General features: G+C 46.3%; 1 protein-coding gene across 2 annotated transcripts in view; it reads right to left on the bottom strand.

The window, feature by feature from the left end:
- Positions 1-16,905, bottom strand: part of palb2 (partner and localizer of BRCA2) — a 40,248-nt gene that overhangs the window by 3,720 nt on the left and 19,623 nt on the right. For both annotated transcript variants that reach the window (XM_086000088.1, XM_086000089.1), the window contains exons 7-12: positions 16,517-16,609; positions 15,847-16,005; positions 13,839-13,924; positions 9,413-9,571; positions 2,977-3,093; positions 754-841 (exon numbers count right to left, since the gene is read on the bottom strand). In XM_086000088.1, coding sequence (XP_085856214.1) covers positions 754-841; positions 2,977-3,093; positions 9,413-9,571; positions 13,839-13,924; positions 15,847-16,005; positions 16,517-16,609 — 702 coding nt within the window. The remainder of the gene's footprint in view (positions 1-753; positions 842-2,976; positions 3,094-9,412; positions 9,572-13,838; positions 13,925-15,846; positions 16,006-16,516; positions 16,610-16,905) is intronic.

The following is a 16,905-nucleotide window of genomic DNA, read 5'->3' as shown; positions in this document are numbered from 1 at the left end:
ATGGGCAATAAATGCTGGCCTTGCCAGCGACGCCCACATCCCAGGAACAAATTTAAAAAAAAAATTAAATAAACGTCGTTCGTCCAGGGTTATACAGACACAGGTGAAGCACAGGTGCATGTCCACATTTTTTAAAACCGTTTTTTTTGTGGTAATCTTTTGTTCTCAAATCACCGGGGCTTTAGATAAAACATTTGTGCTTCTTGCTCTCAGCGTCAGTATCAGCCCTCTCGGGTCAGGCCTGCATGAATTAAATGTAGAGTAAAGCTTACTCCTAAAGTTAGATAACCAGCTCCCTACTACACCAGTCTGGCATTTACTGTTTCCAACATTAGCCATTCTGTGACCTCTTTAAAGTTCACATTTACATGATGCCAGTTTTGTGCTGTGGACTTGCACCACTGGGAGTCGGCTAAATTCACTTCAGTTAAGGCCCTTACAACCAAACACGATTCACCTTCAGTCAGTCTGAACTGGATTCAAAGCATAGGTCTGAGGTGAAAGGCCAATGCAGGGACACTGGGTCTCCCCCTTATGTGGCACTCCCTCTCATCAAAGTGCCTGTATTACATGCAGAATTTCATTTACTCCCTGGTCCCCGCGGTCATTAAATCCACAATGTTATACAACTCCTATCCCGTTAATCTGTTGCCAATGCCCTCCCCTCTCCCGGAAGCAGAAATGTCACAAACCAGTGGTCTGTGAAATATCACCACCGTCTGCAGTTATAAAGTTAAAAGTACTGCTCCTTACAGACTCTGAATAGGCCTTCTGGCAAACAGTGCCAGGGTAGCTTTCACTTAAATGGATCCTCTTCAGGAGGTGCCCAGTCTTTAAGTTCCTAAGAGGTAAACACACAAAAATCAATCTTGACTGAGTTTCTCTCCTCTCCACTACCTGACCAATACAAATTGGGGGCGATTTTCTCAGCCCCGAGGATGCGGGTATAGAGGCGGGACTGCTGGGAAAATGGCAGAATTTGGGGGCGACAGAAAATAGGATTATCCCGTTTTTGCCCTCACAAGTGCGGGCTTCCCGACGGCTCCAAAACCCGCCAGCTCAGCTCAGCGAGGCGAGTACTGGGTCTGCGGGGTGCAAGAGTGTGGTGTGAAGGTAAGTGATGGGTGCAAGAGTGTAGAGGTGAGTATCCGAGGTAAGTCTTAAGTGTTTTTAAAAGTGTACTCACCTTTGTTTCTTCCTGCAGGCTTCAGTCAGTTTTGATACGGAGAGCCTCACACCTCCGTGTTGCAGATGAGAGATGTCCGTTGCATTCTCAGATGCAACATCTCAATTCTGTAAAAGAAAGAAGGTTGATGAGGTCTTGTATGCAAGACCTCATCAAACTGCAGAGATTGTCACTAGCTTCACAGAGCTGTCGAACGATGACAATTCATCCGTCAACATTTTTTGACAGATGACACGTCATGCGTTGACGTGCTCTGCAACTGGCTTTCCCTTAATTGGCCTGCTAAGCCCGCTGGGCGGGCTTAACAAGGTCAATCAAGGGAAAATAGCGTGGGTTGGCCACAACTCGATGGAGGCGGGACTGAAACCGGACAAGCAGCAGACCCGCCTCCATTCACAAAATCGCCCCCATTGAATAATAGCACATGATGTATCACTAAAACAATGATGCGATGTAGACAGAAAACAGGGAGGAGCTGAATGGGAGAGAGTCAAGCTGTGGCGAGACTGGGATTAAAACACCTTCAGTAGTTTAAAAAGTATTTTTATAAGTGATTTATCACATCCATCAGAAACGCCCCAAACTGCTTCACATACTTTTTATTCCTTTGAAGTATACTGTCACTATGTTGGCAAATGAGGCAACCATTTTTTTAATACAGCAAGACCCCATTAACAGCAGTGAGATTAAAGGCCGATTAATCTGTTTTTAAGTGGTGCTGGACGAGGGGGGAAATATTGGCCTAGACATTTGGAGAACTCCTTGCTCTTCTTCAATGGGATCCTTTAATTTGAACCACCAAAAGTAGTCAGGGTTTGGGTTAACGTCGCATCCGAAGGACAGCACCTGCAACAAGATGGCATTCTCAGAGTACTGCACTGGAGTGTCAGCTCATGTCCTGGATAGCGCCTTGAATCCACAACCTTCTTACCCATAGGTGAGAGGGCTACCGACTGATCCAAGCTGAGACCATCCCCCAGTGTTACACACTGACTTGCTCAGAACGTTTGAAAGTCCGATTAAACGACAGGATTACACTGAAGATAGCAGACGTTTCTATTTTAATATTTTAGACACAGCCAACTTCAGGCTAGAGCAGCTCATACAGGTATCTGCTATTAATCCTCGAGGAGTTAGTTGGTGTACAAGGCAGACGTTACATACAGGATACAGGCTTTCAGGAAGGTGAGGGATGTGTGGTCCACAAATGTCTAGTGTCACAACATTCAAAGCGAGTGCCCATCATCTCAGCTTTAAAAATATAAACCCAATGAAAACCCAGTCTTTCTAAATTTGCCATGATCTAATTGAATGGTGGAACAGGTTCGAGGGGCTGACTGGCCTACTCCAGTTCCTACCCCTAAAATGGAGGACAAACAGGTGTTTAAAACTTTGTTAGAGGGACCAAAAGGATAGGAAAAATAGGTTGGTTTTCCTTTTTTTCCCTCTACCATAAGTTAAAATAAAGGCAAAAAAGAGAACAAGGAGAATGTGTGCGGGAAAGAAACAACCTAGCCTACAGGCACGCAGAACCAGCTGAAATTGTGTCCCAGTTGTGTATTTTAACATTTTAGGGTTAGTAAGGCTACTTCTGATGTTTGAGCAGTTTATTACTGCAAGATATTTATATTACTAATTTCAGCCTCACTGCATGAGCTGAAATCATATCAAACAGTCAGGCGAGGGCGACAGGACGTGTTCAGTCAAAGGGTTAATAGAGTCAACAAATGAATCAGAAATGCCCGGTACACCTGATACTGTAATCCAGTGAGAGGAAGTCGTGCACTCACCAGATGACGATGTTGCTCATTATAGTCGATCCAATCAAAGCTTCCACCTCCCCTTCGACTTCACTGAAAGCCAGAACCATTTCACTGGGTGGGACCAGCTGCATGCATTGCTCACTCCTAGCCATGAGAATTCAGACAGACAGACAGACAGTCACAACACTGCAATTACCTCCATACCAAATACTTCCTCTCCTCCTGTCGGGTCTTCCCCTGCACCATTTTCCTGTTTAAGGGCTGAGCAGGGATCTCTTCACGGGCCTTTACCAATGTCAGGTTTTGGAAATGAGGAACCCGCTTAAGTTGCAAGTCGTGAATGTGACGAGTCATGGGGAACCATACTCTCCCAGAGCTTGCTTGATTGCACTATGGTGGCACTACCTCAATATCCACTATCACACCTGGGTCACTTGCCATTACCAAATTGAAATGAGTGCTACCTTTTGTGACATCTTTAGCACAAGGGGTCAGAAAGCAGCCACGTAATACATTTACTAGTTAAAGCTAGATGCTCAGGCATTCTGAGTTGACATCAGATTGGTAAAAATCCCTTGTTAGTACAATCATTCTAAATAACCGACCCTCCTTCTTCGCAGACTATGCTGTCTTCCTATTTGTTTTGACCTGGTGATCTATAGAAAACCCTTAGTTATCTTTGCTCCCAACAAAAATATATACTTCCAGCAAGAACATAAGAAATAGGAGCAGGAGTCGGCCATTTGCAACCCCTCTATGGCAAGTATATCCTTCCTTAGATAAGGAGACCAAAACTGTACACAATACGCCAGGTGTGGTCTCACCAGGGCCCTATATAATTGCAGTAAGACATCTTTACTCTCACACTCAAATCCTCTTGTAATAAAGGCCAACATACCATTTGCTTTCCTAATTGCTTGCTGTACCTGCGTGTTAACTTTCAGTGATTCGTGTACAAGGACACCCAGGTCCCTCTGAACACCAACATTTCCCAATCTCTCACCATTTAAAAAAATACTCTGCTTTTCTATTTTTCCTACCAAAGTGGAAACTTCACATTTCTCCACATTATATTCCATTTGCCATGTTCTTGCCCATTTGCTTAACCTGTTTATATCCCCTTGCAGCCTCCTCACAACTTACATTCCCACCTAGCTTTGTACCATCAGCAAACTTGGATATATTACATTTGGTCCCCTCTTCCAAATCATTGATATAGATTGTGAATAGCTGAGGCCCAAGCACTGATCCTTGTGGTACCCCACTAGGTACAGCCTGCCAACCCGAAAATGACCCGTTTATTCCAACTCTCTGTTTTCTCATAGCATCATATAAAGTTACAGCACGGAAGGAGGCCATTTCGGCCCATCGTGTCCGCGCCGGCCAACAAAGAGCCTTCCCAGCTCTTGGTCCGTAGCCCTGTAGGTTACAACATCCCAAGTGTACATCCAAGTACTTTTTAAATGTGGTTAGGGTTCCTGCCTCTACCACCCTTTCAGGCAGTGAGTTCCAGACCCCCACCACCCTCTGGGTGAAGACATTTCCCCTCAAATCTGTGCCCCCTGGTTTTTGACCCCTCTGCTAAGGGAAATAGGTCATAGAGTCATACAGCACAGAAAGAGGCCCTTCGGCCCATCGTGTCCGCGCCGGCCATCAAGCCCTGTCTAATCTAATCCCATTTTCCAGCATTTGGTCTGTAGCCTTGTATGCTATGGCATTTCAAGTGCTCATCCAAATGCTTCTTGAATGTTGTGAGGGTTCCTGCCTCTACCACCCTTTCAGGCAGTGAGTTCCAGATTCCAACCACCCTCTGGGTGAAAAGGTTTTCCTCAAATCCTCTCTAAACCTCTGCCCCTTACCTTGAATCTATGCTCCCTTGTTATTGACCCCTCTACTAAGGGGAAAAGTTCCTTTCTATCTACCCTATCTATGCCCCTCATAATTTTGTACACCTCAATCAGGTCCCCCCTCAGCCTTCTCTGCTCTAAGGAAAACAACCCCAGCCTGTCCAGTCTTTCTTCATAGCTGAAGCGCTCCAGCCCAGGTAACATCCTGGTGAATCTCCTCTGCACCCTCTCCAATGCAATCACATCCTTCCTATAGTGTGGTGACCAGAACTGCACACAGTATTCCAGCTGTGGCCTAACCAGCGTTTTGTACAGCTCCATCATAACCTCCCTGCTCTTATATTCTATGCCTCGGCTAATGAAGGCAAGTATCCCATATGCCTTTTCAACTACCTTATCCACCTGTTCTGCTGCCTTCAGGGATCTATATACATGCACACCAAGGTCCCTCTGATCCTCTGTCTTTCCTAGGGTATTACCATTCATTGTGTATTCCCTTGCCTGGTTAGTCCCTCCAAAATGCATCACCTCACACTTTTCAGGGTTAAATTCCATTTGCCACTGTTCCGCCCATCTGATCAACCCATCTATATCGTCCTGCAGACTGAGGCTACCCTCCTCGCTATTTACCACCCCACCAATTTTCGTGTCATCTGCAAACTTACTGATCATACCTTTTACATTCACATCCAAATCATTAATGTAGACCACAAACAGCAAGGGACCCAGCACCGATCCCTGCGGTACCCCACTGGACACCGGCTTCCAGTCACAAAAACAACCTTCGACCATCACCCTCTGCCTCCTGCCACTAAGCCAGTTTTGGATCCAATGTGCCAAGGCACCCTGGATCCCATGGGCTCTTACCTTCTTGATCAGTCTCCTATGCGTGACTTTATCGAAAGCCTTACTGAAATCCATGTATACCACATCCACTGCACTACCCTCATCCACACACCTAGTCACCCCCTCGAAAAATTCAATCAAATTGGTCAGACATGATCTTCCCATGACAAAGCCATGCTGACTATCCCTGATTAATCCCTGCCTCTCCAAGTGGAGACTAATTCTGTCCCTCAGAATTTTTTCCAATAATTTCCCTACCACTGATGTTAGGCTCACTGGCCTGTAATTCCCTGGTTTATCCCTACTACCCTTCTTGAATAATGGTACTACGTTAGCTGTTCTCCAGTCCTCTGGCACATCCCCTGTGGCCAGAGAGGTTCTGAAAATTTGTGTCAGAGCCCCTGCAATCTCCTCCTTTGCCTCACACAGCAGCCTGGGATACATCTCGTCCGGGCCTGGGGATTTATCCACTTTTAAGCCTGCTAAAACCGCTAGTACCTCCTCCCTCTCGATGCTAATATGTTCAAGTATATCACAGTCCCCCTGCCCGATTTCTATGTCTACATCGTCCTTCTCCATAGTGAACACAGATGCAAAAAATTCATTTAAAACCCCACCTACATCTTCTGGCTCCACACACAGATTGCCACTTTGGTCCCTAATGGGCCCTTTCTATCCACTTTATCTATGCCCCTCATAATTTTATACCCCTCTATAAGGTCTCCCCTCAGCCTCCTCTGTTCCAAGGAAAACAGACCCAGCCTATCCAGTCTTTCCCCACAGCGAAGATTCTACTCCCGGCAACATTCTTGTAAATCTCCTCTGTACCCTCTCTAGTGCAGTCACATCTTTCCTGTAATGTGGTGCCCAGAACTGCACGCAGTACTCTAGCTGAGGCCTAACTAGTGTTTTATACAGTTGAAGCATAACCCCCCTGCTCTTGTATTCTATGCCACGGCTAATAAAGGCAAGCATTCCGTATGCCTTCTTAACCACCTTATCTACTTGGCCTGCTACCTTCAGGGATCTGTGGACATGCACTCCAAGGTCCCTTTGTTCCTCTACACTACTCAGTGTCCTACCATTTAATGTGTATTCCCTTTCCTTGCTAGCCCTCCCCAAATGCATTACCTCACACTTCTCCGGATTGAATTCCATTTGCCCGTTCTTCCCACCGTACTAATTTATTGATATCCTCCTGCAGTCTACAGTTTTCTGTCCATTAACCAATCCATGATATTAATGATCTGGACGAGGGAATTGGATGTAATATCTCCAAATTTGCAGACGACACAAAGCTGGGTGGGAGGGTAAGCTGTGAGGGGGATGTCGAGAAACTCCAGTACGATTTGGACAGATTGGGTGATTGGGCAGAAACATGGCAAATGCACTATAATGTGGATAAATGTGAGGTTATCCACTTTGGTGGCAAAAACAGGAAGGCAGATTATTATTTGAATGGCAATAGATTGGGAGAAGGGGAAGTGCAAAGAGACCTGGGTGTTCTTGTGCACCAGTCGCTGAAGGTAAGCATGCAGGTGCAGCAGGCGGTTAAGAAGGCAAATGGTATGTTGGCCTTCGTAGCAAGAGGGTTCGAGTACAGGAACAAGGATGTCTTGCTACAGTTGTACAGGGCCTTGGTGAGACCGCACCTTGAGTATTGTGTGCAGTTTTGGTCACCTTACCTGAGGAAGGACGTTCTTGCCATGGAAGGCGTGCAGCGAAGATTCACCAGGCCGATACCTGGGATGGCAGGAATGACGTATGAGGAGAGATTGTGTCGATTGGGCTTATGCTCACTGGAGTTTAGAAGATTGAGAGGGGATCTCATCGAAACCTATAAAATTCTGTCAGGCCTGGACAGACTAGATGCAGGAAGGATGTTTATGATGGCCGGGGAGTCCAGAACTAGGGGTCATAGTCTAAGGATAAGGGGTAAGCCATTTAGGACTGAAATGAGGAGGAATTTCTTCACCCAGAGAGTGGTGAACCTGTGGAATTCTCTGCCACAGAGGACGGTGGAGGCCAGTTCATTAAATATATTCAAAAAGGAGTTGGATATATTTCTTAAGGCTAAAGGGATCAAGGGATATGGGGAGAAGGCAGGGACGGGGTACTGAATTTGGATGATCAGCCATGATCTCATTGAATGGCGGAGCAGGCTCGAAGGGCCGAATGGCCGACTCCTGCTCCTATCTTCTATGTTTCTATGTAAGTATATTACCCCCAATCCCATGAGCCTTAATTTTCTTTAATAACCTCTTGTGTGGCACCTTATCGAATGCCTTCTGAAAATCCAAATACACCACATCCACTGGTTCCCCTTTATCTATCCTGCTAGGTACAACATCAAAAAACTCTAACTGATTTGTCAAACACGATTTCCCTTTCATAAATCCGTGTTGACTCTGCCCAATCCTATTATTATTTTCTAAGTGCCCTGTTACCACGTCCTTAATAATAGATTCTAGCATTTTCCCTACTACTGATGTCAGGCTAACTAGTCTAGAGTTCACCGTTTTCTCTCTCCCTCCTTTCTTAAATAGTGGGGTTACATTTGCTACCTTCCAATCCGCGGGAACTGATCTAGAATCTATGGAATTTTGGAAGATGACAACCAATGCATCCACTATCTCTGTAGCCACCTCTTTTAAAACCCTAGGATGTAGGCCATCAGGTCCAGGGGATTTATCGGCTTTCAGTCCCATTAATTTCTCCAGTATTATTTCCTTACTAATACTAATTTCTTTCAGTTCCTCATTCTCACTAGACCCTTGGTTCTCCACTATTTCCGGAATGTTTTTTGCGTCTTCTTCCATGAAGACAGACACAAAGTATTTGTTTAATTTCTGTCATTTTCTTATTCCCCATTATAATTTCTCCTATCTCAGCCTGCAAGGGACCGTTTACTTTTGCTAATCTTTTCCTTTTTACATACCTATAGAAGCTTTTACAGTCTGTTTTTATATCTCTCGCTAGTTTACTCGCCTAGTCTATTTTCCGTTTCTTTATCAATTTCTTGGTCCTCCTTTGCTGAATTCTAAAATCCTCCCAATCCTCAAGTTCTTTGGGAAGTTTATCCTCTATCAATGGGTCTACTTTCTTCACCTCTCAGTGTCCCAATATGTAGAGCTACTTTCCCTTCTCCTAGGTGTCAGCTGTGGCTCAGTGGGTAGCACTCATCGCCTCCGAGTCAGAAGGCTGTGGGTTCAAGTCCCACTCCAGAGACTTACACTCAAAAATCCAGGCTGACACTCCAGTGCAATACTGAGGGAGTGCCGCACTGTCGGAGGTGCCGTCTTTCGGATGAGACGTTAAGCTGAGGCCCCGTCTGACCTCTCAGGTGGATGTAAAAGATCCCATGGCACTATTTCAAAGAAGAGCAGGGGAGTTTGCCCCGGTGTTCTGACCAATGTTTATTCCTCAATCAACATCACTAAAACAGATGATCTGGTCATTATCACATTGCTGTTTGTGGGAGCTTGCTGTGCGCAAATTGGCTGCTGTGCTTCCTACATTACAGCAGTGACTACACTTCAAAAAATACTTCTTTGGCTGTAAAGCGCTTTGGGATGTCCTAAGGTCATGAAAGGCGCTATAGAAATGCAAGTCTTTCTTTCTTTCCTTGTTTTAATTATTACTCTTGAATCCTCTAAACCCTTGTATTGTTGCACGTATCATTTTAATGCTCTAAACAAGCATCAGACACACAACAGCTAACACGCTCTGCTAAAACACGTTAAGAACAAATACACCGATCAGATTCTGACCTTCCTTCTTGGGAGAGGGTGCGGAGTTCTATGCGTTGACTCTGGAGTGTGCCACAGGAACAGACCAGCCTCCTTCCAGGCAGCCCCAGCACTGCGTTTATATCTCCCGTCTGCAGCAGAGTGCGTTCCAAGCAGCCTCTCTCCGTGGAGTGCAACACTCTTAAAACAAACAGGAGCAGCAGAAAAATCAATCAGCCATGTTTCAAGAAAAAGAGGTGCTGTCTGTCTTCAACACAGCCACGAGCGGAGCTGCAAGGTCACTTGCTGTACTGCATTTCTCTTGCATCCATTATTAGGATTGCAGCAGCACTCTGGGTAAAAATAATGGATTTTTTTTTATATATAAAAAGGGGGAGAAATTTGGTATCACCCCGCTTGGGGCGTAAAGTTTAGCGCCTGGCGCTAATTATCGCCTCCGACTGCAAACTTGGCTTCTATCGCCCCTGGAGGTGATTGGAGCACTAAATCAGGCGCTACCCACCTCTCTTAAGGCGCTAATGCCGAAGAGCGAGGCGCTACCTCAGAGCGCTGGCGAAGCTCATGTGATGTCAGTCAGCAATGGAACACAGACACACTGGCACCGGCCAGTTCTTAAAGGGGAGGGTCGATCTTGCTCTCCATCCACATCCTGGTCATTGCAGCCTTGAATCTCGGCCTGGAGAGACCTGTACATCAAATCTGCTGGAAAAACAATGGAGAGGCCCAGGGAAAGAGCTCAGAGTGCAGCCCCCATAGACTCTTCTAAATCGATGCAAGGAAGGTCAAATCAAAATGAACCTGCAAAGTGCTGCTCAGTACCCAAAACTCCTTCACACAGCGTTGAATCTCTCCAGAAGTGTCTCTCTTTCTCTCAGAATGCGTGGTGCAAAAATGTCACCGACAAAAAGAGGCAGGAAGCGGTCGCCTTTAAATAGCGCTCCCCCAGTCCCTTCCCGACTGCAAAACGCTCCCCTCAACCTGTTGTTGCTAGCGGCAGGCGGAAAGGCAGGGGACACCACTCAATATTCACTCCGGGGTGCTGCACGCTCGACTGACGTCACGATCTGCGGGCGCAGGAGATCGTGGCGGTAGTGTTTAGTGCCGCCGCAAAATGTCTGGTCAATTTCGCGAGCGGCGCAAACATCGCCACGCCTGGGCGCTAGTTGCATTGCAACCCATTAGCGCCCACTTAGGGTGCCAACGGGAGGCGCAAAGCAACCGAATTTTCCCCCCAAAGAGTTTGATGAATCTGCAGTCAAAGTGAAGGGCATCAGTGCTGGGAATGGAACAGTTCACCATTTTTAAGCACTTTGTTTCGGCATTAAGCATACACCTGGTGTAGTACAGGTCAGATACAGAGTAAAGCTCCCTCTACACTGTCCCATCAAACACTCCCAGGGCAGGTACAGCACGGGTTAGATACAGAGTAAAGCTCCCTCTACACTGTCCCATCAAACACTCCCGGGGCAGGTACAGCACGGGTTAGATACAGAGTAAAGCTCCCTCTACACTGTCCCATCAAACACTCCCAGGGCAGGTACAGCACGGGTTAGATACAGAGTAAAGCTCCCTCTACACTGTCCCATCAAACACTCCCGGGGCAGGTACAGCACGGGTTAGATACAGAGTAAAGCTCCCTCTACATTGTCCCATCAAACACTCCCAGGGCAGGTACAGCACGGGTTAGATACAGAGTAAAGCTCCCTCTACACTGTCCCATCAAACACTCCCAGGGCAGGTACAGCACGGGTTAGATACAGAGTAAAGCTCCCTGTACACTGTCCCATCAAATACTCCCAGGGCAGGTACAGCACAGGTTGGATACAGAGTAAAGCTCCCTCTACACTGTCCCATCAAACACTCCCAGGGCAGGTACAGCACGGGTTAGATACAGAGTAAAGCTCCCTGTACACTGTCCCATCAAATACTCCCAGGGCAGGTACAGCACAGGTTGGATACAGAGTAAAGCTCCCTCTACACTGTCCCATCAAACACTCCCAGGGCAGGTACAGCACGGGTTAGATACAGAGTAAAGCTCCCTCTACACTGTCCCATCAAACACTCCCAGGGCAGGTACAGCACGGGTTAGTTACAGAGTAAAGCTCCCTCTACACTGTCCCATCAAACACTCCCACGGCAGGTACAGCACGGGTTAGATACAGAGTAAAGCTCCCTCTACACTGTCCCATCAAACACTCCCAGGGCAGGTACAGCAAGGGTTAGATACAGAGTAAAGCTCCCTCTACACTGTCCCATCAAACACTCCCAGCACAGGTACAGCACAGGTTAGATACAGAGTAAAGCTCCCTCTACACTGTCCCCATCAAACACTCCCAGGGCAGGTACAGCACGGGTTAGATACAGAGTAAAGCTCCCTCTACACTGTCCCATCAAACACTCCCAGGGCAGGTACAGCACGGGTTAGATACAGAGTAAAGCTCCCTCTACACTGTCCCATCAAACACTCCCAGGGCAGGTACAGCACAGGTTAGATACAGAGTAAAGTTCCCTCTACACTGTCCCATCAAACACTCCCAGGGCAGGTACAGCACGGGTTAGATACAGAGTAAAGCTCCCTCTACACTGTCCCATCAAACACTCCCAGGGCAGGTACAGCACGGGGTTAGATACAGAGTAAAGCTCCCTCTACACCGTCCCATCAAACACTCCCAGGGCAGGTACAGCACGGGTTAGATACAGAGTAAAGCTCCCTCTACACTGTCCCATCAAACACTCCCAGGGCAGGTACAGCACGGGTTAGATATAGAGTAAAGCTCCCTCTACACTGTCCCATCAAACACTCCCAGGGCAGGTACAGCATGGGTTAGATACAGAGTAAAGCTCCCTCTACACTGTCCCATCAAACACTCCCAGGGCAGGTACAGCACGGGTTAGATACAGAGTAAAGCTCCCTCTACACTGTCCCATCAAACACTCCCAGGGCAGGTACAGCACGGGGTTAGATACAGAGTAAAGCTCCCTCTACACCGTCCCATCAAACACTCCCAGGGCAGGTACAGCACGGGTTAGATACAGAGTAAAGCTCCCTCTACACTGTCCCATCAAACACTCCCAGGGCAGGTACAGCACGGGTTAGATACAGAGTAAAGCTCGCTCTACACTGTCCCATCAAACACTCCCAGGGCAGGTACAGCACGGGTTAGATACAGAGTAAAGCTCCCTCTACACTGTCCCATCAAACACTCGCAGGGCAGGTACAGCACGGGTTAGATACAGAGTAAAGCTCCCTCTACACTGTCCCATCAAACACTCCCAGGGCAGGTACAGCACGGGTTAGATACAGAGTAAAGCTCCCTCTACACTGTCCCATCAAATACTCCCAGGGCAGGTACAACACGGGTTAGATACAGAGTAAAGTTCCCTCTACACTGTCCCATCAAACACTCCCAGGGCAGGTACAGCACGGCTTAGATACAGAGTAAAGCTCCCTCTACACTGTCCCATCAAACACTCCCAGGGTAGGTAGAGCACAGGTTAGATACAGAGTAAAGCTCTTTACAGTGCGTGGATACTGTACTTTAACTGAAAGTGAAGCCACACTGTATTCAAGGGAATAGTTGCATATATGCTTATAAAATTCAAGTTAAACCCTCTTTAAAAAGCTGTTTATTAATGCACTTTAACATTAATCACTCCTCACTATGACACGCTCTTTTATCTGTTCTTAAAAAATAAAGTCTCATCTCCCCTCATGAAGCCACACACAGAAGTCCCACAAAGACTGAACGAACAGATGTCCTGCTTCTGCACTTCTGCTCCATAACCACTGCTGAAACCAGCCCAAGTGAGGTAATGACTAGTCTCCACTCAGTGCTTCCTCTAATGGCATGGCTGAGAAAGACTGGGAACTAACCCAAGTACTAACACAGAAAGAGTGCTAACAGTCTGTGCCAATATGCTCGCTTCAGAACTGAAATATAGTTTTTCTTAGAAAATAATTTCCCCTAGTGTCATCACACTACTCAGTATCTACAGCCAAGGGTCGCTGCAGGCTTTGCCTGTGCCAGTCTGAAGCCAGTTGCCAAAAGGGGTGTCTAAGTGGGCCAGGGAGGATGCGCCTGTGGCTTTCCCCACCCGTTATGTCAGGAAGCAGCTGGCCTGTGCTCTGTGCCCATATCTCGGCTCAGCAGTGTGCAAACCCATTTCCCATCACTCCATGTCACCACATGCCCATGGTGCAAAGAACTATGGGGGAGTGTCAATTTCAACAGTTTGGTTATAAAATGCAATATACTGTAGAACTGATTATTTTGGTGAGAACACCGGGTCTGCGAAAATATAATTACCACAAATATCCGACTGGAAGAAAGTGCGTCAGGATGTAAAGGTTGGGCCAGAACATTAAATTGTGTGAGTGTGTGTGTGTGTATAATCAATCAGTTCTGCAGTATTTCTATGGTTTTGTCAATGCACTTTGTTGCCTTACTTCACTTCCCTTATCTCCAGGCTTCCAAAGGCCACGCACAGGATGTTCACAGCATCTGGAATGGGGATGAGTTCGATTATAGGAACCTGCAGGGGGTGGGGGGGAAAGTGGAGACCAAATCAACACTGAAATCAGGTAAAAACTTCAAAAAGCAGAGGGCTCCTGTACCTCAGCACTGATCACAACAATCGGGAATAGTCTTTTCAGCCCATTTCCTGCTGAGCTTTGATTCCAAAACACAATATACCAGCTGTACACAAAACCAAAATTAAACAGTTGCCAACCGGTCTGTGAAGATACCCAATCGGATAAGCTGCTGTCTTGCACTGGGACATCAGTGACTTGTGATGTGAAACCAGATTGGGATGACGCAGAGGTACCTATTTGATTTGAGATTCCAGACGAGTTCCTAATTGTAGCCTCGTCACAGTAGGAAGGTGCCCAGCGGACGCCCCAACAACCTCCCTACAGACAAAGGCGGGTGGGTGGGGGTGGGGGTGGGAGGGGAAAGTGGAGGTAGCAGATCTCTGGCCTGCTTTTACGCGTCCTCTGGCAGATGGCTCAGTGGCACAATTACCTGCCTGCCCTGCTATATTCACCAGTACAAAATGTAACCCCTTCACGGTTCTCTAGATATATGTGAGATGTGGTCTCTGTTGTAGACAGTATTCTATAGTCCAGTAAGGAGATCACTACTACAATGGCTTAATTCTAATTATCTTACTTTATAGTTTTAACGTCAGACAGTATAAGAAGATTACGGGTCAATGACCTAAATTAGACATTTGCATACATTAGAATGAATCTAGACATAATAAACATACATTCTCCATTTATATGGATTCAAAGGAGAATCTGTCCCTGTGTCCAAATTCGAGTGCACTCTTTCGTTGGCGCGCTTAAGTTGGAGCTCATGGTATGTATAATGTCTGCAAGACTTACGACTCCGAACCCCTTCGTTGAATTCTCTTCACGATCACTGAATCCCACTTTGAGTTCTGGATGCAGAGCTACTAATACGAAGGGCGGCGGCTGAGTTTGAAAGCCCGGGACGGGATGCAGCAGCCATTTGCCTCCTGAGCCCTCTTTTCAGAGCTCCTGCCCTCTTTTCTTCCAGTCGCTCCCGTTTCCCGCTCGAAAAAACCCGACTCCACCCCTTCCTCCTGGGGTTTCTGCCTGGAGACTGCGCAGCCTCACTGTCTGCAACAGTTGATACTGGTGCAGAATTATGGAAAGTCTGCTCTTAGTCACATTGTGTCCTTAAAAGTTCTTGCCGTACCTTCACATGGGCAACTTTAACCCAGGGATTTATAACAATGATAATACAGTGTCTAAGTTAAAGGTTGATAACCATACTTAGCGTACATAACATTTCCAGTGGGTATTACAAAAACAAAAACAGTTACGTTTGCTTTAAGCGCACCAGACAAGTTTAAAAGGTGTTCGAGACACAGTAAAAGTCATATCTGTTAGTAACCCAGTGATATTTTAGGGATCTAGAGTAGATCATCCTTTAAATATTACCTTCTTTTTTTAATCCAGATGTACAATGTATAACAATCCTGAGGGGCCTGGCTGTAGGAAGGTGGAGTTAAGGCTCCTCCCAACCCAGGGGAAGAGGAGCTGGGTACATAAGGCAAAACCTAGAAGAATCTTTTGGGAGTGAGGGGAGGAGAACCGAGAGGCGAAAGGTGCAGAAGTGTTGTTTTCCAACTTGTAGCGCCAATACTGTTTCTTATTAAACACGGTTTCAACTTTTTCCAAAGACTCCATTGTATGGGGAAGACCCTCATTAAGCTGTAGGTGGTGCAGATGTTACAAGACAGACTGATAAGGCTTTAAACTTTATAATTTCGACAAGGCATCCACAATTCTGTCAGAATTTAAATCATTTGGGTCAAACATTTACTTTAAATATGTTAAAAGTGAATCATTTAGCACTGAATACTAGACAGTCAGATCAAATTCAGCTAATCTGCAGCAACGAGGTAAGCACAGGCGTCCTTACCTTATCGAAGGCCCACATGTGGCTATTAGTCCATTGGTTGAGCTGTGGGGCCCACAGGAACACTGCTGTTTCACAGGCGCAGGCAATACATAAAGTTTTGGCCTCTTTCACTATCCAGAATACTGTGCACATGTCAGTGATGCAGGAAGTGGACGGAGTCTATAAATACAAGCGATAAAAGCATTTAGCCTCCTTAAATATTAATACGTTGATGAGCCACTGCTATTACAGAGCAAGTCTGCCTCACAACAGCAACTAAGGCTGCTCTATAGGACCGCTTTTCGCAATGGAGAGCCTCTCCCACAAGCCGTGCAGATTGTGAAATCACAAGGCTACCCACTGGGAGCGTGCATTCATAAAACCGGCCCCTATATCTACACCTGAATCTTGATTAGAACAGGTACAAATTTGCCCCTTTGTAGGAGCAAAAGCTCATTTCCTATTTCAAAGAAAACAATTGTTCCTCCTACTCTTGTGATGACTGATTTCCTAGGAGTTGGGGCAACCATACCCAGTTCCCAACATCATTCTCAGGGGTAAGTACAGAGCTGGTCATCATTCTGAACCATTGACCCAGTTTTTAAATCAGGTCGATATCACTGGTATCTCCGTCCCTTTGCAGAGAAAAACGTTGCCTTTTTAATCCTGACGTTGGTCAGTGTTTACTAACCTGTATCTTGGAGATTAACTGCAATGTCTGCCTCTTCAGTTTTTGCTCTAACTGGCTGGCAGGAAGTGCAGGAGTCAAGGCATCATCCTTCTCCTACAAAAAAAACCCCACAAAGTTAGTTAAAAACGTTACAGACAACCTGTGTAGAATTGCTGGATTCTAGTCGTGTGTAGAAAGCCAGTGCGCTCTCCACCATCTCTGTTTCAAAATGAACCAAAGGTAAAAACTGCCAAGTTGCTACATAAACACACATTCGTAGTTAATGCTGTCTCCAGCTAATGCATTCAGGGTAACATCGAAAACAGGGAATGGAGGCTAATGCATTCAGGGTAACATCGAAAACAGGGAATGGAGGCTAATGCATTCAGGGTAACATCGAAAACAGGGAA

Source organism: Somniosus microcephalus, chromosome 11 (assembly GCF_052327205.1).
Source record: "Somniosus microcephalus isolate GS21.2 chromosome 11, FLI_Smic_1.0, whole genome shotgun sequence".
NCBI lineage: Eukaryota > Metazoa > Chordata > Chondrichthyes > Squaliformes > Somniosidae > Somniosus > Somniosus microcephalus.
Note: the sequence above shows the minus strand (reverse complement) of the source record. Positions and strands in the feature narration are given on the sequence as shown.